At 33.5% G+C, this 26,137-nt stretch overlaps 3 protein-coding genes across 6 annotated transcripts; all 3 read left to right on the top strand.

The window, feature by feature from the left end:
- Positions 1–8,671: 8,671 nt before the first annotated feature.
- Positions 8,672–18,124, top strand: LOC105782081 (probable LRR receptor-like serine/threonine-protein kinase At1g06840). 4 transcript variants are annotated; one of them, XM_052626427.1, is made up of 21 exons: positions 8,672–8,903; positions 8,985–9,240; positions 9,522–9,672; positions 9,879–9,950; positions 10,116–10,187; positions 10,271–10,414; positions 10,532–10,603; positions 10,746–10,817; positions 12,096–12,170; positions 12,705–12,773; positions 12,880–12,948; positions 13,062–13,133; positions 13,264–13,350; positions 13,570–13,638; positions 13,851–14,362; positions 15,008–15,166; positions 15,492–15,775; positions 16,236–16,287; positions 16,414–16,664; positions 17,062–17,196; positions 17,565–17,712. In XM_052626427.1, exons 2-21 carry the CDS (start codon positions 9,129–9,131, stop codon positions 17,565–17,567), a joined length of 2,532 nt encoding a protein of 843 aa, XP_052482387.1. In that variant the 5' UTR covers positions 8,672–8,903; positions 8,985–9,128; the 3' UTR covers positions 17,568–17,712. The 4 variants fall into 4 exon arrangements, with proteins under 4 accessions (XP_052482387.1, XP_052482386.1, XP_012462020.1 ...); XM_052626426.1 differs by having other exon boundaries at positions 8,674–8,903; positions 9,024–9,240; positions 17,528–18,124; XM_012606566.2 differs by having other exon boundaries at positions 8,674–8,903; positions 9,020–9,240; positions 17,528–18,124.
- Positions 18,125–18,896: 772 nt separating this feature from the next.
- LOC105782085 (60S ribosomal protein L10) lies at positions 18,897–20,874 on the top strand. The gene is made up of 4 exons (XM_012606571.2): positions 18,897–19,050; positions 19,817–20,318; positions 20,423–20,504; positions 20,591–20,874. Exons 1-4 carry the CDS (start codon positions 19,041–19,043, stop codon positions 20,657–20,659), a joined length of 663 nt encoding a protein of 220 aa, XP_012462025.1. The 5' UTR covers positions 18,897–19,040; the 3' UTR covers positions 20,660–20,874.
- A 1,471-nt stretch (positions 20,875–22,345) lies between these two features.
- Positions 22,346–25,693, top strand: LOC105782082 (uncharacterized). The gene is made up of 6 exons (XM_012606568.2): positions 22,346–22,840; positions 22,951–23,163; positions 23,253–23,366; positions 23,679–23,861; positions 24,244–24,408; positions 25,033–25,693. Exons 1-6 carry the CDS (start codon positions 22,622–22,624, stop codon positions 25,366–25,368), a joined length of 1,230 nt encoding a protein of 409 aa, XP_012462022.1. The 5' UTR covers positions 22,346–22,621; the 3' UTR covers positions 25,369–25,693.
- Positions 25,694–26,137: the final 444 nt, after the last annotated feature.

Here is a 26,137-nt window from a genome sequence, read left to right as displayed (position 1 = left end):
ATTTTTAATTTTACATTACATCTTAATTTCATTTAATGCTTAGAGTTAGACACTTAACTTTCCACCCAGGTGCTATGCTGTCACTTAAAATAGTAAATTTTAAATTTAAATTTTTTATAATTTATAAAAGTTTAGATTAGTAACGGTAAAATTGTAGTTTGATCTTTTAAAATAATAAAATTTAATTTAACTATTTTAAAATTATATAGATATAGGCTATTAAAATAATAAATTATATTTTTACTATCGTAAAGATATATAATTTAATTTCGTCCTAAAAAAATTATAGGCTCCACCACTATATGTGTGAGACTTAAATAATGGTAATTCAATTTACTGAAATAAAATTATAAAAATAAAATACTAATTCTTTTTTTATAGCTTATTCATTTTAGTTATTCAATTTATTAAGTCTAGTTAAATTTTAAATTACTATTAATAAATTACTTTTTGTTAATTTCAGTTAGATAATTGTTGTACGTAACAGAAATATTGCACTAATAATATTTCAGTTATTTATGAAAATTAACCTCTTTTTTTTCTAATTCTGTTTTGTATTGCCATTCAACATTGATTCCCCCTCCCATTATAGTACGCGGAGGATAATTTCTTTTTATTTTTCCTCTCATTGTTTATATATTATAAGGAAAAGAATAATAGTAGACCAACTGAGCCATTGACTAAGGCTTCCTTTGGATTAGATTTACCCATGGTGAGATGGAATATTGGGTGACTAATCCTTTTCACTGCATTGGTTTCTTGTTTGGAAAATTTGAGGTGAAATGCAATTGAATACTCTCACCACACTGATGCTCTCAATTTTCACTGGAGCCAAAGGTGCCAGTGGAGAAAATTTTGAGATCAGTTCTTTATTACCCTTGTTCTTTCTTTCTTTCTTTTTTTAGTTTTATAAAAAGTAAAATGTTATTAGATATTATTATATAATTTTTATTTAACAATTTAATAAATGTATAAATTTATTGTCATAAATATATAAGTTTAATTATTATTTAATATAAAATAATTTAAATATGTTTTATTATTTATTATTAATATAAGTTAAAAATATTTAAATTTTATTGCATATGATTTTAATATTTTAATTATTTAAATTTTATTGCATATGTTATATTATTTAATATTAATATAAATTTAATTATTTATTTTATTATAAATACATTGTAAACTAATGTCTATAATGGTCATTTTTTATTCTCTTCTCATTCTACAGTTGCATTTGAATCCAACACACATCCACCGCTATTTCTAATCTCACCAGCTTAGGGTGGGTTTGGATGGGCGATTGGGTGCGGTGCATTTAGCTTACTTTTTGTCTAACGCTACAGTATTACTACAGTATCTAATCTCATCGCCACCGCTGTTTTTACACCAATCGCAGGTAAACGCACCACCCATTCAAATTCACCCTAAGTGTGTTTGGATGGGCAGTGTGTTTGTCTCCGGTGAGGTTAAAAATAGCGGTGGCGGTGAGATTAGTTATTGTAGCGGTGAGATTGGATACTCCGTGTGTGTTTGGATTCAAAAGCAACTGTAGCGGTGAGGTAGGAATAAAAAATGACTATTAAGGACATTAGATTAGAATTGATATATAGTAGAATTTTTTAAAATTATTTTACTTTTTTAAAATTATTAAAATATGTAAATTTATAAATTCATTTAATAAAATATTAAAATGTATATTCCTATATTTTAATGAATTATATAATCAATTTAAATTATTTATTTGATTAAATGATAATTATTTTTAATTTTTTATAGTTTAATTTTCAAGGATAAAATGGTAAAATAATAAATAAAAGTAAGGGTATTTTTGTCTGTCAAAAATACCAGCAGCTCAGTTAATTTCAATTGCTGCTTACAACTCCAGCTGATTTTTAGTGTTTCAGTGTGGTAGAAATGCCTTCTCACTGAACTGATGTGGTGAACCAAACAGCATAGCAGTGAGGTTGGTAGCAAATTTTTGCTCCAACTGCACCTCACTGGCATTAAAAGCCAAACCAAAGGCAGCCTAAGACTTCCTTTAGATGCAATCGGGTCTCTGTGCGTTGGCTTTTTTAGGCTTAAAAAAATTGCAACTGAAATGTTAGTAAACGCAAGGCTATTTGGAAAGTATTTTTTAGTACGTTGAAAATGCATTTCACCTCACTGGAGGCTTAATTCCAGACTGAAACCTTTTGGTCCAGTAAAAATTTAGCAACTTCAGTTGCTTTTTCTTTTCCTCTTTTACCCATATATTATTTCATTTCTTTCTTATTCTAGAGTTACTTTATTATTTTATCTTTCAATAATATTTTATTTTTCTAAATGCTCAACAATTTCAATAATCTTTCAATAATGAATTGAGCTGCTATAATTAAATACATGATTAATTTTGAAATATTAAGTAAAATAATTCTTTTAATTTTTCTTGAGTTTTAATTCATTCATTTTAATTATTTATTATTAAAATAAATATAATTATAATAATTTTTAATCATTAATTAATTTTGTAATTGTTAAATAATTTTTAAAACTTCTATTATATATCATTTTTAATCTAATGTCCTTAAAATTTATTTTCTATTTTTACCTTACCGCTACAGCTACATTTGAATCCAAACACACACTCTACCGCTGTTTTTAATCTCACTTCTATAATATTCAATCTCACTGCCACCGCTATTTTTAACCTCACCGGAGATAAATATACCGCCCATCCAAACTAAGCCTAAATCATTTTGCCTTGGAACCAAAGGAAAGAAAAAGCCTAAATCATTTTGTGAACTCAATTTTGGTTACAATTTTTCTCACAACTTTTATAAACATAATTTTTTTATTGAAATTATCTAATGATTTTGGATGACGATTTAATTATTAAAAAATTTATCTAATGATTAAAACATTTATATTAATTTATTTGATGTGTAGTTTTAATATATAAAAAAATGTTTGCATTATAAATAATACGAAAGTGACATTGATCCAGTAAGCCGAGCCGACTATGTGGGTGGAGTTATCGTGGCCCATTATGCACGAAACGATGATACTATGAAAAAGAAAATAAAAATGTAGGGAGACCCGTTCCAAGGCTCACCTACTACGGTGGAAAGATACGTGGATGTAAAATACAACCACCCTACCTTACCTTCCAAAACCCATAAAGAGCCTGGGCCGAGCTGAGACCACCATCACGTCACCTTACGTCCAACGAATGATTAACCCCACCTACTATACCTCTTATTATATTAAATTATATGCCCAATTTTTCACCCCATATCGTCCAACCAACCTACTTGTTTTGTTGAAAAAAAAAAAAAACACCTGGATTGTATTTTAGGTCAGCTTCAAATAACTTGTACCTTAAAGGTTTTTTATCCATATATAGATTGCAATTATAATTTAAAATATTATTGATGATTTTCTTTTCAACGCTGAACCCTTAATTATTTTTGTTCACAAAATGCTTAATACATAAAAAAAATATAAATTTATAATAACTATAAATCAAGTTTAATAACACATATTTAAGTTACTTATATGCATAACTTACAAAAAAAAAAAAAACTTGAATTGAACCTGGAATTTACCTTGGTCGATGTTGACCTTGTTACTTGGTAGTCTCGAAGAGCATGCAAGCTAGTTTTATGGTAGCAACCACAAATCGGATAAGAAATATCACCGACCGTTTCCTTGTTGGCATCTCTCACAAAAAATGTTTTACTCTTTGAGGATCCTTGTATAATTTAGACCAAACCGCAACTGGTGGTTTGAATGCATTAGGAGGTCTTATGGCAACAATGCGTAAAACAGTATACTGGTTGAGACTAGTAATGAACAAGCTTTAATGTCGATTTCCTTGATGGTCAACCATATCTCCAACACAAATCACTCACTTCATTAGAGTTGGTGTAATGGCCCCATAAAACTCTAATTTAGTAATAACTGAATATTTAATTTTAGTATTATAATTGATAAAATGAATGTTTATGGCTTGGAAAGAAATTAAACTACTGCAAAACTCAGCTAACTACCCTTGCGTTCTCCAAATTAGCCTCGATTGCTCGTGCATGGAAACGACGATCAAGCTGCACTAGATTTTCACTGTCCGGTTGCTGACGCCCGTTCGAATGCTTAGGATATGAAAGCTCAGCCAATGCCCCCGACAAGCTCCGCCATGACGAAGACGTTGTTATTTCCTACTCGCCGGCGTTCCTGTTGGATGTGGGTACTTCATCCTTGCTTCAACAGACACTTTCGATCAGCTTTCCTTTTTCCTTGCTCCAGGCAGCGATGAGGGGTTTGGATTGGGCTCGGTTGGCCTTGTACTTTACGGTTTTATTTCTAAAGGCTTTCGGCCTTGCTGTCTTGTAGTTTTAATGAAGTGCTTGGTTTCTGTCAATAATAATAATAATAACATTACAAGATCATTTGTGATAAGCTGCAGCTGGCTCATTTTTTGCAAAATCTTCTTCATGCGATACATCAGTAAATCATGTTTAGTCTTTGAGTAAGTTTAAGAACGTACCTGATAAATATAAAACTTGTTTGACCATTCGTGTTTAGTTGCTCCAAAATTGTCTAACACATAAAATAGTAACCATTTATTCTTTCATTTAAGCAAGTCCAGCACTGCATATTGTAGGTGCATAAATGACCAATAAACCTGTTAGGCCATTTTACATTTTCTTATGGTAATTATTAAGTTGATATATGAATTAGAAAAATATCATAACTCTATATGCTAATTGCAATTACCAATTTACCAAGCATAAGATAGCTGCAAATACATTTCTCTTTCTTTTACAATCCTTTCAATCTATTTCAGCTTATTTTCTCATTGCATTTAAAGTTGAGTTTGACCCATCATAAACATAGAAAAATGGAAGTTGATAATTGTTTGCTTGAATGCACTGGGTGTGGCCTTCTCTTAATTTGCTTTCAAATTATGGATTGCTGTTTTCAGATTAGAACCCTATTTACAATGACCTCTTTTTGCACAATTACTTGATCACTCTGATGTCAAAGTGGGGCTGCAATTCTGGTCTTTCAAATTCATATTGTTTATCCTTTTATTTTCATATTTCTTCTTGTACTTAAATCTTCCTAGTTGTATGCCTAATATATTTAATATCTTTTGTATTAGATGTTTTCTATTGTATCCATTTTTGCTAATCATTGGTGATAGTACTATCACAACTCCCACCATTATGAATTTTAGAAATAATATACATTTTAGACATGTTTAGAATTTTTAAGAATTTTATCATTTTTCACATAATTATAAATAAAAAATATTTTTATGATTTTAGAAACAATATTATGAATATTCAGATTTTTATTTTAATATTTTGTTAAAATTATCATTAGAAAACTTTACAAAATATCAAATTGAATATTTTAACTATAATTGAAAGCCAAATTAGATATTACCTTGACTATTTTTATAATTCACCCGTAATATAATACAATCGAACTCCAACTATTACATGTATAACTAACGAGTATAAAACTTGTTTGATAAAAAGAAATTATTTCATTAACCAGAAAAGTGCCAAACACACAAAAATTTACGCTCTATCTCGAGTAGCATGGGACACGTGAAATCTCGTGTGAATCAGTAAGGACCACCTTGTACGGGTAAATATTCTTAAGTGACCGATAACGAAATAGTACCGTAAGGAAAAGGTGAAAAGGACCTCATCGGGAAATGAAATAGAACATGAAACTGTAAGCTCCCAAACAGTGGGAGGAGCTCTAGGCTCTGATCATGTGCCTGTTGAAGAATGAGCCGACAACTCATAGATAGTGACTTGGTTAAAGGAACCCATCGAAGTTATAGCGAAAACGAGTCTGATGCTAATGTACCCGAACCTAACTTTTCTCCAAGAAACATTCAAGGAGTCCAAAATTAGCCACGGTATTATAACACATGTATAATTATTACTTTTATTATTGTGGCCTATTATTAGATAGTAATTTAATTAAGGTGTTTAAATGGTAGATTTTTAGAAATGAATAGGTTTTGTTAGCAGTTGAAACAGAAGAAGACATTTTTAATAAAAATATAATTGTTGAAGTGGAATTGGTTCTTTTGAGAAAAGTCTTTGAAATGCTGTCTTTTGGGCAATCGACTTAGACTATCAACAATCAGATGTATTGTTCCATGTCAGGGTTTTGTACCTGATCTTCGCGAAGAGCCGTGTACGGTTTAGAAAGGGGTTGCCTCGGTTGGTGAAGATCGATACTTGCAAGACTTAGAATAAATGTTAGTATTGGGTGTGTGAATAATTATAGAGGTATTTAGGTGCACCATATAGCTCGAACCACCAACTCAAGCTTTGCATAAGATTTAAAAGCAAACTTGCATGGGTCACCAACCGAGACGTCCCCTCCATGGACCATATATGACCTTTCTCAAAGGTTAAGGATAAAATCCCAATACGGAAACAATACATTCGATTGATGAGATTTAGATCTATATGCTTGACTTTGTGAACAATAGTAAGCTGTAATAACACTATTAGCGTTATTTTAACTTAAATTTCTTGTTTTTTTTTACCTTCACCAATTGAGGTGTGATTAGGTTAGGATTAAGTAGAGATATTATATTGGATTAGGTTAGGATTAGTATAAGGTATGATTTAAGTTATAGATGTTTCACTACTACCTTCTTTTTGAAAAGTCTGGCAGTAACTTGTCTCTCCCATCTTCATCTTTTTTACGTTATTATCTGTCTTGTTCTTAGATGCTAAATGTGAATAATATCAGTTGAACAACTCAATTCAAAAATTAATGTTAAAATAAAAACATGACTTTGGACTTCTTCTTTAATCCTGCTAATAATAATGATGATTTAACACCCCAATTTGACTAGAATTGCTACCAAAACTTTATTTTTAATTCAAAATAAACAAGTTGACCAAGGAATAGTATTTCTCTATCAATTAATTATCCAAAAGAGAAATTTGACACGGTAAAAGGAAAACCTTACAAATAAAAATAAAAATATTGACAAGGGAATTGATTTTAACTTTCATTATCTACCTTATTAATAAAATCTCCACGAGTCAATCCGTTGAAAGAAATTGTAGAAATTATTTTCGCATTTAAAGTAAATTATATTATTGAGAGTATTTTAATCTTTATAATTTACAAAATCAATAAAATATGCATATGATAATATTCAAACTCATGCTAATTGCATTGGAAAAACTTTAAATTTACCACTTAATTAATCAAGGTTTTATTTTGATTTATTTATTCATTTTAACTTTATTATGCACATTTTACTACCTCTATCAATTGTGTATATCTATATTATTATTTAAGTCATTGATTGAGTTGGTGTCATGAGTTAACCGGATACCAATTGAGTTAGAAAATTATAGACATATCATTCTATTATTAAAATAAATTATATTATTTGAGGACACTTTAATCTTTTATTTTAATAAAATATACTAAAACTCATGCTAATTAAATTGATAAATCCTTAAAATTTCTACTAATATTGAAGTAAATGCATTATTCCTTATTTTGGACACTCGTTATTCCTTAATTATTTCTGCATGTACCTGTAACTTGTATTAATTATCTCAATTGCTTTATAAAGCACACCAAAATTCCTATGAGCTTTATCATTATACGAGTATTGTTTTTGCTATTCTTGTTGATTGTTGAAACAAAATAAGTTATATAGAGATATGTTATAGGTGAATTAGCGTTAAGGATAGGGTTTTAATCGCCTTAAATATTATTATTACTTGAATTTCTAACATATGTTATTACTGTAAAAATAGAATGTCGGTAATGACAATATATCGTAAAAAAGAGAAATAAAAATAAAGAACACATGATTTTTACGTGAAAATTCTTTCTAAAAAAATCTACTAGCGGGTAGATTATATTTATAGGCTTGTAGAATCATATTCTAATAGGAGTGTAGTAAGATTGAAGCACCTCATTCTAATCAATATCAAATAGATAGAGTTTAATAAATGAATCTTATTCTAAAATAAAATAAAAGAAGTGTAATTCTATAAGGATTTTAATTTTTTTATTTTACACTGTATTTTATTTAAATAAAAATTCAGGTATTTAATTCTAACAATTACTATTATTGTTATTGTTGAGCTTTATTATTTCATCTATATATATATTATGTTAACTTGTACTTAAATAAGTCGAAGTGAACCATTAACATAAACCAATCCCATATTACAAATAAATGCTTAATTAGATAGTAATGGAAGGGTAATGATTTATTTAGATGTGGTAAGCTTGTTTAAGAAAACAACAATGGTGTGGAAATTTTTTAATTTTTTGTATCATTATAATTTTGGATAAATAAAAGACTCTTAATTCCAGATGTTAAGAAATAAAAATATTAGAGAGGGCAGTCGGATTTGAGTCGGGTCGGGAGGCGAATCTGGAAACATAAAGTTGCGCTGTCCAGCCTGACACTGACTGAAACATGGCATATAAAATTAAAAGGAAGCTCGCGCCTCCCTCCCGCCCCTCCACCCTCCCCCGCCAAAATAAGTCAACAGCTCAACCAATTAGCCATCAATTCATAATTAATACTCCACTACCAAAAAAAAAAACCTTGGGACATAGCTGACATTAATTGATATTTAATAAAGTAAATTCAAAAGCAAGGAAAATAGCAGTAGAAACATAGAAATTAACCGAAAGAGATGTGCGAGTTTAATACTAGTATTCATCATCATCATCATCAGCTCAGCTGTGCGCCATTCTTCATGTCGACGTGGTCAGCCTCGGACTCAGTCTTCCACACTCAGTCACATACCAAACCCCAACTCACCCCATCTCAAGCTCTTTGGTTTGTTTTTACAATTTTCTTTTTACTACAAATTTCGCCCACCAACACTGCAGGGAACAGGGTAACTTTATTGATTGCTTCTTCTACTCGATTATTTTGTTTTCTCGTGTTCAATTTCTTCCTCTTTTTCTTGTATTTGCAGTTGTTCATTTGAGGTTTATCTTCTTGTCCAATTAGCTAGCTTATCCAGTAACCTAAAGAAGGGCGGCTTTTGGAATTCTAAAAACAAAAACTCCCAGGCGGTCTGGGTTTGTTTCAAAACTCTGCAGAGTTTCGCATTCCGAGGATGCCTACATCAAGGGCATGGCCATGGACACTAGGAGCTGTCTTTCTTATGTGGCTCTTTGGATCCTCTTTACTTGTCGGAGCTCAGGATGGCATCACGCACCCAGATGAAGGTGATTTTGCTTACACTTGGAAGGCACCATCTTTTACTCAAACTTTTGCCCCTGGATTGGATTTGGATGTATTAAATGATCTTAGTTTTGGACTTTTGGCCTTGAGTTTTCTTTCTGTTTGTCGCCTCCAATTTCTAACGGCATCTCTTAGGAGATGTATAACAGCATGACCACTTCTGAAACTTAACTTATTTCCCTTTTCTCCTTCCACGCTGGACGGAAAGTCCTTAATTGTTAATGTTGAATCATTGATCACCATTTCCATTTGCATCAATTTGCAGTCAGGGCATTACGAGCCATCTGGAGAACTTTGATTGATCCTAATAGGAATTTGAGTAATTGGAATCGAGGAGACCCATGCACATCCCGTTGGACAGGGGTGTTGTGCTTTAATGGAACTCAGGATGATGGCTATCTACATGTTAGAGAACTGTGAGTGTTCAGCACAAGAATAGTGGTCTTCATTTGAACTATATTTGCTTTCTCCCTTTTCCAAGTACTGGTTTACTTTTGTACCTTATGTTGATTCTTGTGATAACTTCTCGAAGAATGATTACATAAGTTCCTGATTTCAAAGACACATTTCTGTCTACCATTTTGTTACGACAATTTATTCCTTTTTGTCTTGGTCTTTGCAGGCAACTATTGAATATGAATCTCTCAGGACACTTATCACCGGAGCTTGGCCGCTTATCTCGCTTACGGATATTGTGAGGCTTATTATATCGCTCCTGATAAACTGCCTTAATCTTATTTCAAAATATATTTTCAGATATCCTTTGCCAAAGACTCTGGAAGTTTTGCCATTTTTCACCTAATGCCAGTATACAGCGTTTGCTATTGGCTGATATCTTTTTCTTCTAACTTTACCAAAGGGATTTTATGTGGAATAACATAACTGGAAGTATACCAAATGAGATTGGCAATATTACATCCTTGGAACTCTTGTAAGCGGTCTACTTCAATTTGAAATTCTTCAGAATTGAATGAATTGTGTCTAGTTATTAATATATGATATTTTTGTTTCCAGGCTCCTGAATGGAAACCACTTGACGGGTTCTTTGCCTGAAGAAATTGGTTATCTTCCAAATTTAGACAGAATACAAATTGACGAGAACAGGATATCTGGAGAATTACCCAAATCATTTGCAAACTTAAACAAAACAAAGCATTTGTAAGTATTTTACTTATTTCTAGTTACCGCATCAGTGAGTTTTTTTTTTTGTTTCTTCTACTACACCTTTTCTTCATATTCATTGTTCTTTTGTTTCCTCTTAACCCTTGTAAATAGTCACATGAACAACAATTCAATCAGTGGGCAAATTCCACCTGAACTCGCCAGATTACCTTATCTTGTTCACTTGTAAGTTTCTCACCAACTATTGTCTTAAATTCTAGTCATGTCATTCATCTCCATTATCAGTTGCATTGTTAACCATCTGCAACCTCTTCTGCTTTCCTATTTAATCATGTCACTCTGTTGCTGACAAAATGAGTTTCTGCAGCCTTCTGGACAATAACAATTTATCCGGGCATCTTCCACCAGAGCTATCCAGAATGCCGAATTTAACTATCCTGTATGGTTTGGATTTAGATTTATGCTTTGACCAAGATAAATCACTGTATTTGATTCTTTACATTTCTTGACCTGCTTTAGCAGTTTCTTTTACTTATTAATAAGCTGTTTTAGGGACTTACTGTTTATTATGCATTTTAGATTAAGCATACAGCACAGCTTTCTGTATATTCTTGAATTTTCTACTTCTAATTGATATTGTCTGTCATACCATTTATACTGGAGTCAAAACTCTGCTCTTCTCTACAAGAGGCATGGATGAGTAACTTATCCTTACCACTAAGTTGAGATCTGTAATTATCTCAGTATAGATCAAACATTTTAGTGCTTCTAGGAAGTTTCATATTTACCTTGACAATATACAAAGAATAAAGATCATATCAAAAGTACATCACTCAAAAGTGATTGTGCATGCTCATTATAACCTTTTATATTCCATGTTATTGATCTTGTTATGCAAGGGAAATGACCTATCCCATTGATTTAAAAATGGAGCATTGGTTTATGTGGTAAGGCTTTGGTGAAGGGATTGATGAGCTTAGCTTTAGGTGATAAGCGGCCAAAATGTAATCAAGGTCTGAGTTTTCAATCCAACTGATGCAAAATTGTCCTTATTCAAGCAGTCAAGATATTCAGTGAACACTCTGGAGAAGCCATGATGTGTTCAATTCCATAGTCAATTTCAAAAGAAAAAGATTCTGTGGCCAATTATGGTAGCAGCAGATGTTCAGTAGTGCATGGAATCTGCAATATCAATCAGTTAATTGTAAGGAGTTATTGAAACAATTCATTCCGGAAGGTGTTTGTGGAATGACATTTTTGCTATTTATTTGGACAGAAATCAATGCCTTATGTTTGATTGCTAGCTGATTATATAAGTGAATGTGATTGATGCAGCTGCTACCTATATCAACATAAATGCTAAAGAAATACTTCACTAGAATTATTTTCCTCTGAATGGTATGATATAGCTAAGAAATTAAAATATGTATATGAGAGAGAGAGAAAGAGCTGTTCTGCTTGGGTAGTTGTTTAGTGCCATGAGGAGAATCGTATTGAGCAAAACTGAGGTTGCAAGAAAAATACAATTTTTGCTATAAAAAAATTTTTATTTAAAAAGAATATTGCTGTCTGCTTGTGCTTATTGTTTCCATGCTTCCTGTATGTTATTTATCTTAATTTTTGCTTTTCCGTAGAAAAAGAAAATCACTTTTCCATATATTATAATGCATGAGCAACCTTGTGCTCAGTTTCTAAATTGTTTCTTAACCTTTTGCAGTCAACTGGATAACAACAACTTTGAAGGGACTACAATTCCAGATTCCTATGGAAACATGTCTAAATTATTGAAACTGTAAGTATTCATTTGAATCTTCTTTTTACTGGAAGGTTTATGAACTGATGGGGACTGCGGAGCAGAATGCTACAGTTTTGTTCTATTTTATTGGCTATAAGGAAGATGTAATCATTGAAGCGTTAAGAGAAAGCATTGCAATTTGCCACTGTGTGTAGATTCTACCACACAAAATTGAATTAGCAGGAAAACATTGGCAAAATAACAAGCACTGGAATGCACAAACATTTATTCACATATTTTAAGATTGAAAAGAAAATTATACATGTTAAAACATATTTATACAATTTAGAACAGTTAGTCTTATGGTATTCCACCTTTGAAATTATACTTTGTGCCAATCAAATATCCAGAAAAATAAAGTATCTACTGAAGAAGCTAAATGTGTTCCATTACTTGTCCGTAACCTTCAATGTTTTAGAAGCTTTATTTAGACTCAATGACTATTTAAGCATGCATTTGAATGCATTATACAAATTCAGAGAACTCTCATTGCATAAATGGTTGTTTTTCTGCATCATTTGGCTTTATCAGGAGCCTCAGGAACTGTAATTTGCAAGGACCAATACCTGATCTAAGCAGGATACCCCAACTTGGTTATTTGTAAGTTCATATATTTGCTGCTTTGTCGGTAATTGTATTATGTTGTTTCCCCATTGGGAAAATTGACCCAATGTTTTATTTCTCCTCTATATCATATAAATTTCAGAGACCTTAGTTCAAATCGGCTTAATGGTACCATACCTACAAATCAACTGTCACGGAATATCACAACCATGTAAGATCTTAATCTTTCAATCTGCTTATCTCAGTGTTTGTTCCCTAAGAATCTGCAAGATTTGAATCCTGAGGACTATGGCACCAATGTTTTTATGTAAACAATATGCACAGTGACTTATCCAACAATGAACTTACTGGAAGCATTCCTGCCAGCTTTTCGAGCCTACCTATTCTTCAGGAACTGTGAGGACTTTCTCCTTTGTCTTCGTTCACCTTTTTAGACAAACTCTTTCTCTTTTTTTCCCCCTTATTTCCTTATTTATGAATTTTAGACCCCCCCTTTTTTTATTTTGCCGGTTACTCCTCATTGCAGGTCACTTGCCAATAATTCATTGAATGGTTCCATTCCATCCTCCCTATGGCAGAACAAGACTTTGAATGCAAACGAAAGTCTTATTGTGTAAGCACTAAAAAGAGCTAATGCGCTTTAATTTTTTTTCCCCATGCTGTCAACTCTCTGCACCTCAAAGATTTTGGACCCAATATGCTGAGCTACAGTGTTACTTTATCTTGGTTGATTTCATCTGTCTTATGGGTTTTCTTTGGGGTTAAAGGTGCAGGAATTTGTTAAGCATACTGTTTTGCTAAGCTATGGCTTTTGGCTTATTGACACTTACAGGGATTTGGAGAACAATAAGTTTACTGATATTTCAGGCAGCACTGATCTCCCTCCAAATGTCACTCTCTGGTTTGCTTCTAAACTTGCATTTAAATTTAACTCAAATGACTAGCATGCATATTATGTTTGTGTTTCCTTCATCAGTAAATAAATGTGTCTTTACAGATGCTTTTGATCAATGAAAAATTGAGTCTTTTTGGGGTATTTTTAATGTATATACCGATGCTGCCTTTCTGAAATTATTATTGTACTGCTTTGTTTAATTATGTGAACAATTTCAGGCTCAAAGGGAACCCTGTCTGCACAAATAACAGTTTAAGTTTACCCCAGCAATGTGCATCCCGCAATGATAATACCAGAAGTCAGTCTGGAACAAACTCCACTGGTCACTGTCAACCTCAATCGTGCCCCTTCCCTTTTGAATATTCACCTACATCTAACATTTCTTGCTTTTGTGCTGTACCTCTTCCTGTTGTATATCGGTTGAAGAGTCCTGGCTTTTCAGATTTTGTTCCATATATAAATAGCTTTTCGGAGTACCTTACTACTGGGCTTGAATTGGATTCTGATCAGCTATATATTGGTTCGTTTGAATGGGAAAAAGGACCTCGATTGAAAATGAACTTGAAGCTCTATCCTGTTTATAATGCCAGTAACAACAGTGGTAATATGTTCAATGGAAGTGAGGTTCAACGAATCAGGGGATTGTTCACAGGATGGAATATTCCTGATAGTGACATATTTGGTCCATATGAACTTATCAACTTCAATTTACCAGACATCTATAGAGGCGGTTTGTCTTGAGAACCTTATCTATTACATAATTAAATTTTCTTTGCAACTTTATGGAAAATAGATGCAATAAATGCAAACATTGCATTGCACCATAATAAATTTCTTGAAGTTTGACTTCTATGATTTCCCTTACGTTTCTGGACATGTCATTTAACCTGGGTGAGCTATGAAAATTGGATAACATGTTCAGCACCTCATTTATGAGCAACAACATTATGGTTATATTAGCTTAAACCTAATCATCCTCTACAACTGAAGGTTACTTGGAAAACATTGAAATGCTTCATAATTTGATGATTCTGTGATATACATTTTATATCCTCTGGATTGAAGGAAAACTTTATAGTGACTGACTTTGGCATACAAGTCATAAACTTTCAATGATTGTCTGCTAAAGACAAATCTTAATCGAGGACACTTGATGCTCTTACAAAATTTCCCTTTCTTTTAAATGGACATCAGTAATAAGACCTTGTGGCAACCACAATTGGTTGGCAATGTCTCACTTGTGACTTGCCCTTGCAGAGATGACATAAACCTAGAATTTGCTCCTCTTTTATGTGCATGCATATATAATAATTTTGGTGATGAATAAATTTGATCTGTTTAGTTGTGTGGTTCTGAATTCTCTTGGGTATTGCAGCTGTCGTCCGCACTTCAGGATCTGGTGTCAGTACGGGTGCATTGATTGGTATTGTACTTGGGGGCATTGCTGTTGCTGTTACATTATCTGCAGTCGTGACACTCTTAATCTTGAGAGTGCGTTTGAGGAACTACCGTTTAGTTTCAAAACGTCGTCAAAGTGAGTATCTTAAAATTTTAAGATAGAATGTGCCTAATTATGCAGATCGCAGTTTCCATTTAGACTTTATGTAGTCAGCAACAGATTCCTCTTTGATATTTTGAATTGTTTTTCAATCTTTATCTGGAAATTTGTGATTGAATTTGGACTTTGTTTATCTTGATTTTCTTAAAATGGATCAGGGAAAAGCCTAGTTTCCTATTATGATCTGTTGCATTCTTCCAGAAACAAAATGTAGTATTGCATGTATGCTTGATGCCTTAAAACTATCATCCTATTTCTTTCTTAGGTATTTGTTCTAATATTGAGCCTGTTTTCTATACAGCTTTGAAATCATCAATTAAGATAGATGGTGTCAAGAGTTTCACTTACACGGAATTGGCCACAGCAACAAACAATTTTAACAGTTCTACTCAAGTTGGCCAAGGTGGGTACGGAAAGGTTTATAGAGGCACTTTGGCTGATGGCATGGTAGTAGCCATCAAACGTGCACAAGAGGGATCATTACAGGGTGAAAGGGAGTTCCTTACTGAAATTCAATTATTGTCAAGATTACACCATCGGAACCTTGTATCTTTGATTGGATATTGTGATGAAGAAGGCGAGCAGGTACTTTCTCTCATCTTCTTTCGATCATGTATACTATACATATCCTCAGTGGAATCCCTTGTACCCTCAAATCTCTGTTGCTTGGCCAGCAATATGACAAATGAGCCATTTCACAGTTTCCAAACAAAAAATTCAAATTGTTTAAAATTAAAAATGTAACTGAAAGATGTAAAATCTTTGGAATTGTCATTTTCTGCTGTTGCCAAAAAATAAAATGAGAAGATACATGCACACAGATGGAGAGGTACTATGAGGTTCTATCAGCTTAGATTTGGCTCTTTTGTCACCTTCAACTAAGGTTAATACTTTCTTCTAAGTTCTAACTTCATCCTTTATGAGCAATGTTAAGCTCCAAACTATGTGCTACAATATAGCAAGAACAACCCTTCTCTATCTCTCTTAGCATTTGTTGAAAATCATCATATGGCGAAAAACTAATAGATTTCTTTTGCACATGCAGATGTTGGTATACGAGTTTATGCCAAATGGCACTCTGAGGGATCATCTTTCTGGTAGTTCATCTTTCTGATATATTACTACACAATAAGGAATGCAAAATTCACTTTTACTGGTCTTGCTAGTTTTTTCTGCCTATATTAGATGCTCTAATTTAATGCTATGCTCTTATGATATAACAGCTAAGTCTAAAGAACCTCCGAATTTTGCAATGAGATTAAAAATTGCCCTTGGTTCAGCCAAGGGAATCCTCTACCTACACACTGAAGCTGATCCTCCCATATTCCATCGAGATATCAAGGCCAGCAACATACTATTGGATTCGAGGTTCATAGCAAAGGTTGCTGATTTTGGACTATCAAGACTTGCTCCTGTTCCAGATATGGAAGGGGCAGTGCCTGCTCATGTATCTACGGTTGTAAAGGGGACACCAGTAAGTCTCGTGTTGATAATTTCAACGAAATAGTGGAACATATGAACTGTAGCGTCTTAATAGACCTAATTTTGATATTATTTCTATCTCCTCTTTATTTGGTCCCATTCCTCTCATCTCTGATTATATTACCACTGTTCTAGATTAAAACCGCAATGGTTTGTCACCTGAGTCTTTAGATGACAAAAGGAAATTTTCTGGAAATATAATTCAAGCCAGAGTTGATGAAATACCTCCTTTATTTATACTTAACTTTTAAGAGGTGCACCAGAAAACTACTAAAAGCTGGAATTCTAATAAGTTAATTGACTTGTACTGTCTCATGGCAGAAGTAATAATCAGGGTATGGTCAAATATATCTATTATCTCAATCTCTAATATTTGTTTTCTCTGGCAGGGTTATCTCGACCCTGAGTATTTCTTAACGCATAAGTTGACAGACAAGAGTGATGTATATAGCCTAGGTGTTGTATTTCTGGAGCTTTTGACTGGGATGCAGCCAATCTCACATGGAAAAAACATTGTTCGAGAGGTAACATTTTACTTCCATCCGCATATCTTCATTGAAATTTGATCTTGGTTGCAGTATCCCCTCCACTTACAAGCGAAATTTAAGTCGAAAATAGAAGTTGTTGGATTACTAGACTAAATGACATGTAGGTTATATCTACTTCTTTCCAATAAAATGAAGAGAGAAAATAGCCTTGCTGTTGGGTGTTTAGGAATGAGGATCTTATGATGATTATTTTCATGGAGGGAATCTTTAGTTCCTTGCATCGCCCATGGAATATCAGTGACTTGTTCATTTATATAGTAATTTATTTATTTTTCACAAGATTAATGTTAGTTTCAATGGTTATCAGGTTAATGTTGCATATCATTCTGGTATGATATTCTCAGTGATCGATGGGAGGATGGGTTCTTATCCTTCAGAATGCGTGGAGAAGTTTGTGACATTGGCCCTCAAATGTAGCCACGATGAGACAGATGGTAGGCCTTCAATGGCAGATGTGGTTCGTGAACTTGAAAATATATGGGCAATGATGCCAGAGTCAGACGTGGGAGTCTCGGTATCCATTGACACTGCAGCTGAAAAGATGACTCCACCATCCTCTTCATCATCATCATCATTGGTGAAGAATCCCTATGTGTCATCGGATGTTTCTGGTAGCGACCTTGTCAGTGGAGTCATTCCCTCCATCACACCTAGATGAATGAAGATGGAAGCTATTTTGTTGTGAAATTTGGACCATCAACAGCTACTTTGTTGGTTCCTGATATGAAGCATGATATGTAGATAAGTCACATGTTTAGATTGTCTTTTTGTTAGATAGCTTATTTACGTTATATGCTCTTAATAATGCTCTCTTCTGCTTTGCTCCTTTGCTAACCAATATTATCAACACTATTGTTAGGAATAGAAAAATGCTACTGAATGAATGTGCATTATTCATTCATCATTTCTTTGATGGGTATAATTTTAACACAATACAATGCATATGAATGCTAAATCAAAAGCCAATTACGGGAGTATTATATTTATTTGTAGCTAGTACTAGTAAAAGTTGGGAATTCCCAACCATTGGCATCAATCAAGTGAATGCTTAGATTTTTATTAATTTAGCAAAAATAGTGTTGTTAATGTCGAGCGGAGAGAGATTACTTACATTAATATAAAATTAAAGTAATTTTTATACCATTAATATTTAACAATACGATCATTAGGTTTTTTTCTTTATTTGAAACAACTGTCATGTTTCATGTTTTATTATATAAATAATACATATTGAGTTTTGAGTAAAATAAAATATCTAACACTTTATTTAATATAAAAACACTTTCTATCATTAAATATATATTAATAATAAATATAGGAGAATCTCAATTATAATGATTAAGATATTGGATCGATTTGAAATTTCGCAAGAATGACAAATCTAATTATATTGATAAAATTCAAGGGTTCAATAATTAAAATATTAATTGGAATTAAAAATTATGTAAAATTATTTTAATTTTATATTAGTGTAAACAGATTCTTCCTCGGATCAATATATATACACCATTTTCATAAATGTTTTATTTTATTTGAAAAAGAAAAGAAAATCACTTTAAAGTTTTCGCAAGGTCAGTTGGTCGAACCCAAAACCCAAATTTCCAATAATTGGGTCAAACAAGTAAATAGAGAGCCGAGCGCCAATGTAGAGGCCCAATGGTGACGCATTCGCACACGTACAAGCCTGCGTTGAACGTGTTCATTTTGACTAGGGTTTCTTAACTTTATCAGCTTCCCGCTCTATATATACAGCTTTACCACTTTCCTTCCAACCTAGGTTTATTTTTGCAGCCGCGAAATATTTACGAAGTTCTACCGCCATGGGGAGAAGTGAGTATTTGTCTCTCTCGATTTTTTTGGTTTTGCTTTCCTATTTCTTATTACCGATTGTTTTATTTTTGGATGAATGACTGGAGATGAATAATTGTTCTACTAGCATGACGAATCACTGTTTAGATTTAAGGTTTAATTGGTTATATAACTCAAAGAACATGGATCATGCTTTAGTTTTCTGTTTCTATGTTGAAGGTTTTTCGTTGGCATAAACTTTGAGAAGTTTCTTTACGAACGTTTCCTGATTCTTATACATTATATCATGATTTAAATAAAATCTGTATCTGTTTCTCCATAATTGCTATTTCTTTCTTTCTTTGCTTCTCAAGTTTTCGATTTTTCTGAATCTGATTTATTACGATGCTTCTAGACCTGCCTTTTGCAAGGAATAAATATATTTAGATGACTCTCCATTTTGGATGATGATATGTTTATCGCCCTTTCTCAAAATGAAAAATAGGATTTTGTTTTAGACTATATAAATATCTTAACTGATTTATAATGAAAATGCCTTTCGAAATAAAATCATGTGGAATGGTTATCTATACGTTTGTAATCCATTTTGGAATATAAACGACTTTCCCACTTTCATTTTACTTGCTTAGGTGATCTGATTCAGATTGGCTAATATTGCTTGGCACCTGAAACTACCTTTTAAGATATTTCAGGCCTTCTTGTCACTTAATTGATTTTGTTGCAGAGTTGAAGGATATGAAATTTGTTAGATTGTAATTGAAATTTTTATTATACTTTTCGTTTTCAGGACCTGCAAGGTGTTATCGACAGATAAAAAACAAACCTTACCCGAAGTCACGTTATTGTCGTGGTGTTCCTGATCCCAAGATTAGGATTTATGATGTGGGAATGAAAAAGAAGGGTGTGGATGAGTTCCCTTTCTGTGTTCACTTGGTCTCTTGGGAGAAGGAAAATGTCTCTAGTGAAGCTCTGGAAGCTGCTCGTATTGCTTGCAACAAGTATATGGCTAAGTATGCTGGAAAGGATGCCTTCCACTTGCGAGTCCGTGTTCACCCATTCCATGTCTTGCGTATCAACAAAATGCTTTCATGTGCTGGAGCTGATAGGCTCCAAACTGGTATGCGAGGTGCTTTTGGCAAGCCTCAGGGAACATGTGCTAGAGTAGCCATTGGTCAGGTCCTCCTTTCAGTTCGTTGCAAGGACAGCAACAGTCATCATGCTCAAGAGGCCCTCCGACGTGCTAAGTTCAAGTTCCCTGGTCGCCAAAAGATTATTGTCAGCAGGAAGTGGTATGCATTTTACTTAAAAAACTTTTAAAATGATTCATACTTTCTTTCTTACATAATTGTTTGGCATGCTAAATGTCTTGAATTGGTTCTCTTGCAATGTTCAGGGGTTTCACGAAGTTCAACCGAACTGATTATTTGAAATATAAGTCAGAGAATCGCATTGTCCCTGATGGTGTTAATGCTAAGGTTTGTCTTTTTCATAGGCACGGAAGGGAGTTTGTTAAATATGTCTCATCATAAACTTGAATAAGACTTTGTTTTTGGCCTTGCAGCTCCTTGGATGTCATGGACCTCTAGCCAATCGGGAGCCAGGAAGAGCATTCCTCCATGCTGCCGTTTAAGATCTGACGATCCTCAACAAGTTGGCTGAGTCTTAACAGTTATCTTATTCACTCTTTTTGTTGAAAGAACATTTGTTTTGTTTAATGCTTAGTGTAATTGCCCATAGACTACTATGTTCAAGTATGTTTTTACTTGAAATCTTTTGAAGTGTTTGGTTCATTGTGGATTTTTCTACTTTATAATGCATTTTATCGGAAACAGTTTTGGTTGCTCATCTTCTCGTATAATTCTTTCTTATTTGCTGTTAGGCTGGTAATTATTGAAGTGAAATTGTGAAATTGTGAATGTGCTCTAAATTTTTAAACTGATCTTGACCTTTGAGTGTTACATTCATCTGGACTCGGTCTCACACCGTTTAGGTATAAATATGGCTGTTCTCGACGTTTCCATATTCTGAGTGATTGGAATGCCTAATGAAAGCTATTTTTTTAGCTGTATGCATGTGAATATGAAAAACGTTAAAGTAGGTTTATGACAGACAAGTGAGCAAAGAAAAGTTGTCCTTTTAATCGTATCGTGTAAATTATCAATCTTATTGTTTACGACAAACAAGTAACTCATATTGTGTTGTCTGAAAACTTCATTTGGAGAAGTAGATGAAACCCCCAAAAAAGAAAAAATCACTTCGACTCTTTCGCTTCCTTCAATTCTGTGTTTGTTTCAAAAGTAAACGATTTATTTTTTTGAAGTAAATGTTGGTTATAGTTACACTTACTATTATTCTTCTCTTCTAGAGATATTAAAAAAAAAAAAGAATTATACATGTATTTAGAGATTTTAAACACTACAAACGGGACATGGTGAATTTTTAACCTTTGTTATGGAATTAAAAAGCTTCACCTGGTATATAATTTGTTTTCTAAAAATCCCATAATTGGTCTTTCATCTTGCCTTTGGTTACTAGTTGTAGTCTCACAAGATGCTTCAATTCTAGTTTTTAGTTTCAGTTCACTCTATTTTCTCTGAAAAAATATGGTGTTCTTGTTTCAAAACACATTATTGTGGTTATTTTGTCCATTTTTCTTCAAAAGGTGATTTTAGTTATGTCTTGATGTATGTATTGGATTTTGACAAATGTGTCATTAGAAGGTCTTCATTTTGATATAGCACTATGACAATGTTCACAAAATTGGACTTGATATAAAGATAATGGAGGTCATTTTAGATTTCCTTTGGTGTATCACTAATGTGGTAGGACTCTTTCTTAGTAGTGATTTATTGGTTGATCCAAGTTTGTCATCAAGTTGATCTGATTTTAGTGGATTAGGATGCGATTTTTAACAATTTAGTCAATGTGAAGCATCTCTAGTTTGCTTTTGAAATTTTCTAGTGTTTGGTTAATATCAATTTATTTTTCTCTTTTGGACTTATTTTTGCAAAAGTGACACTTGTGCATTAGTTTATAATGTATTATTTATCATTTGTATTATATGTTATTTTTTTATATTTTTATCGTTCATGATTCCATTAATGAAAATATTTCTAAAAAAATAAACTAAAATTGCAAATACATAGTTCAATTAATTCAAAATTTTTATTTTTTAAAACCAATTTTTTTAATATGTAATTTTGTATGGTAATGGGCCTATGAACAAAAAATGTATAGAAGTGGGCCTATCCTATGGGCTGTTGCAAGCTGCATGAGCTGCAGTTGAAATCAAGTAAAGCAGAATAGGACTGGGTGTGGACTGTAGAATTTTATTAGATGAAAAATGGTGGGCGTAGAGCGTTGACGTCGCCGACGGCTGAGTGGCCACAACAGAACCTACATAATCCAATACACGATTCAAAATACAGATAGCAGAGTGAGTGAGAGATGAGACGACAGGTTTAATCCAAATTCGAAAGGGAAATTGAAGCAGTAAGGAACAACAAATACAACAACAACAAAAGTAGAGCAAGACTAAGATCGAGTTGATGAATTGTGCAAACAAATTAGAATAGGAGTTAGGAAAAAAGAAATGGCTTACAGGAGGAGGCAACAGCAGCAACAGCAGGGAATATTAACATCATCTTCCTCATCATCAGCTGATGTAGATGCAGATGATTTGGTGGATGTAGAAGTAGATGCAGCCAAAGCCATAAGGGCATCGTCCGCCCACAAAGATTCGTCTTTCTCCTCCGCTTATGGCTATGGTCCCCTTCATTCTTCTTCTGCTTCTCCTCTCTCCGCCCCCAAGGTTTCTCTCTTTTTTTCCCCCCTTTCTACTTCATTCTATATGCTTATTGCGATAATATTCGTCGTGATTCTTTGAAAACCCTAACCTCCTTTGACTGCTTGTCTCTCCAGGATTCCGGCTCCCATCAATACGAATCTATGAAATCTCTAAATGAATCCAAGCAAGGATTTTGGGGTTCTCTCGCTAGGAAAGCTAAATCCTTTTTGGATGATGATAATAATAATAGTAATAGTAATAATAATAATAGTGTGCAGTACCAGTTTGAGTCTGATGGACCACCAAAATCAAAGCTGCCTCAGAGTCAGAGGCCAACACCAGAAATGGTCAGGATCAAACTCATACTGTTGCTAACATTATGTGTTTTAATTCTATCAATGTTTCAATATTGGTGTTCACTTTTTGCTATCTGCAGTACCATAATACGTACCAGTCAGATGATAGGCATCACAAAACAAGCAATCCCACATTGCAGAAGGGCATAGGTGCAATTACATCATCCCTTAATTACATTGGTAATGCTGTTGAGGTTAGTTCATAAATCCCCTTGCTTTTTGCTGGTAACGAATATATAAATATTCCAAGTATTAGTAACATTTTGCTTTATAAAGTGTTTGAATAAAAATAGAAATGTAATTCTTTTTTGTTTTTAAGGGCTGTTATGCTTTCTTTGGCACTTCTGATCTACTAAATTGTTTTATACGATAGTTTTTGGTAGCCAAGTGTTGCCCACATGTCAGCCTTTTTGCATTTTCTCTGTCATAGAACTTTCGTCTCTCTCTTGCATCTTGAAATGTTTACAAACCTGTTTCATTCTTCTTTGCTTTGCTTTGCTTATTAGGAGGGTCTTACAATTGTGGAGAACCGGACTGCAGGCATCATTCAAGAAACCCGCAAACATATCAAGAAAAAGTCTAGTGGTTCTGTGGCACAAAATGAGCATGCTAAACAGCCACAAATGCAGCAGCAAGTACGAACTCCGGTGCAAGCTGATCAAGAAATTCAATTGAAGGCATCTCGTGATGTAAGGTGGCTGCTTTGTGTCACTGGTTCATATGATGGATGTATTTTTTCTGTTTGCATTGTTAGTGCTCTGCTATTATATAGCTCTAGAAGCCTCAGTACTAGATTCTTTTAACAATATAAAAGTGACACAAATGTTTTTACTATGCATGAGAAGATAGGATTGTTCCTTCTTTCTTCTAAGGTAATTTGTAGTGGCATATATATAAGTGCAGGAACCGTATAAAATAGAACAATGAATTTTCACTGTTCTTCATGTGGAAGATGGGTGAGGTTTTGTTGGGGATGTGAAATAAATTGCGCACATCATTTTTCCCCGTCCAATGTAATAACCTTTTTGTTGAAAATTGGATGGATGATTTGGCTCTTTGATTTTGTAACAGGTTGCAATGGCTATGGCTGCCAAGGCAAAGCTCCTTCTTCGAGAGTTAAAAACTGTTAGAGCTGATTTGGCTTTTGCGAAGGAGAGATGTGCTCAGCTTGAGGAAGAAAATAGAGTCCTTCGTGAGAATCGTGACAGAGGTGACAACCCAGAAAATGATGAGTTGGTATGGATTTTCCTCATTATTGCATCCCGTGTTGTATTTATATTCCATCTATGGCAATTTACTCATCTGCAGGATCTAAAAGTCTTATTTGTTTGGAGTGAACTTCAATTTTACCACTTAGAATGATGGACCAATCTACCACTCGTTTTTTATCGAATTGAATTTCAACCTTGTATTTTAGATTTGGTTTAAAGATGGTCAAAAAGTTAGCTGCACAGAATATGATATGGAATATTCCTTCAGTCATTAAATGTTGATTACTATTGAACCAAATTAAAAATTACAACTGTAACAGAACTTTAATTTTCTCCCACAATAATATGTCTGAAATAATAGATGCTGTATGAATGGATAATCTTCTTGAGCCTACCTCTCACTGTATGAAGGTAATTGTCTGCTAAAAAACAGAAAATGAAGGATAGCCTCATCTGATTATGCAATGTTGAAGTTGAGCTTCCTATGGTTTATCATGTTGCAGAATGTTACCTCATTTTTCATAAAACATGTAGCACAAGTGCCTTCTAATCTATGGCATCTCTCTTTGTGATAACTGAAGCAATTTTGTTTAGACATGTAAACCGTTCCAAAATTTTTATTCTTTTCTATTTCTATTTCTATTTCCAGATACGTCTTCAACTGGAGACACTGTTGGCAGAGAAGGCACGACTAGCTCATGAGAACTCCATCTATGCACGTGAAAATCGCTTCCTGAGGGAGGTTGTTGAATACCACCAACTCACTATGCAAGATGTTGTATATTTAGATGATCGCACTGAAGAGGTCACGGAAGTTTATCCTATCAAGGTACCTTCATTACCCAATATCAACTCCATGCCTGCTACATCGGGAGCATTACAATCTGAGGCATTTCTTGACACAAGTCTGAAAATAACTCCGAATATCACTGTCTGTCCTGTGCCACCCCCAGAGTTGGCAGAGGGTTACCGAAGTTCATCCTGACCAAGGTCTCAGAGCTCAACTTTAGACAGATGAGGATGTGAGATACATATGGCGAAACTTTCTATATGGCCTCACTTCGCATTTGATATATACGTTTTTTGTATGAAGGAATTGAGATGTTGCAGTAGTCTTTGATTCACCGTTTTTTCAATTGTTTAACACTTTACTACGATCTTTCCCCATCTTGATTGATATATAGGGGGTTACCATTGTGTATTTTAAGCCCTTTGAGACTTGATGAGTTGATGGTCTATTTCTGAAAGAAAAAATGTGGGTTTATGCAGTAACAGAAACAAAATTAAGATGCTATTATGCTGAACAACAATGAGGTCTGAATGCAGGTTTTCTTAGCTTATTCCATCATAATTATTGTCATTATCATTATCAATCACTATTACCTATATATTTCCCTCATTCAAGTTTAAAACTTGTGCACTAAATCACATCATTTCATCAACTTGACTCAACTTGTTTTGAAAATTTTTTGTTCTTTAAGAATCATTTGCTTTCACCTTTTGTTTTAAATAAAAACAAGAAAAAAAATGGTATTTTCCAGACATTATTACTATTGTCGCTTCCCTTAAATCAATTTGTTTGGTGACAGTGATTTTCTAGGCTTAGCGGTGTTACCAGGGAAAAAACAAGCACAAAGACAAAAGGCTTTCTTGGTCTATTTTTGTGGCCAAAGGCCAATTATGTCAAGAACACAGCAAACGATGTCGTTTCATGTTTGGAGTTCGGATGCTTTGGTGGTCGTTACAATTATTAT

This window comes from Gossypium raimondii, chromosome 13 (genome assembly GCF_025698545.1).
Source record: "Gossypium raimondii isolate GPD5lz chromosome 13, ASM2569854v1, whole genome shotgun sequence".
NCBI classification, from domain to species: domain Eukaryota; kingdom Viridiplantae; phylum Streptophyta; class Magnoliopsida; order Malvales; family Malvaceae; genus Gossypium; species Gossypium raimondii.
This window is presented reverse-complemented; position numbering and strand designations above follow the sequence as displayed.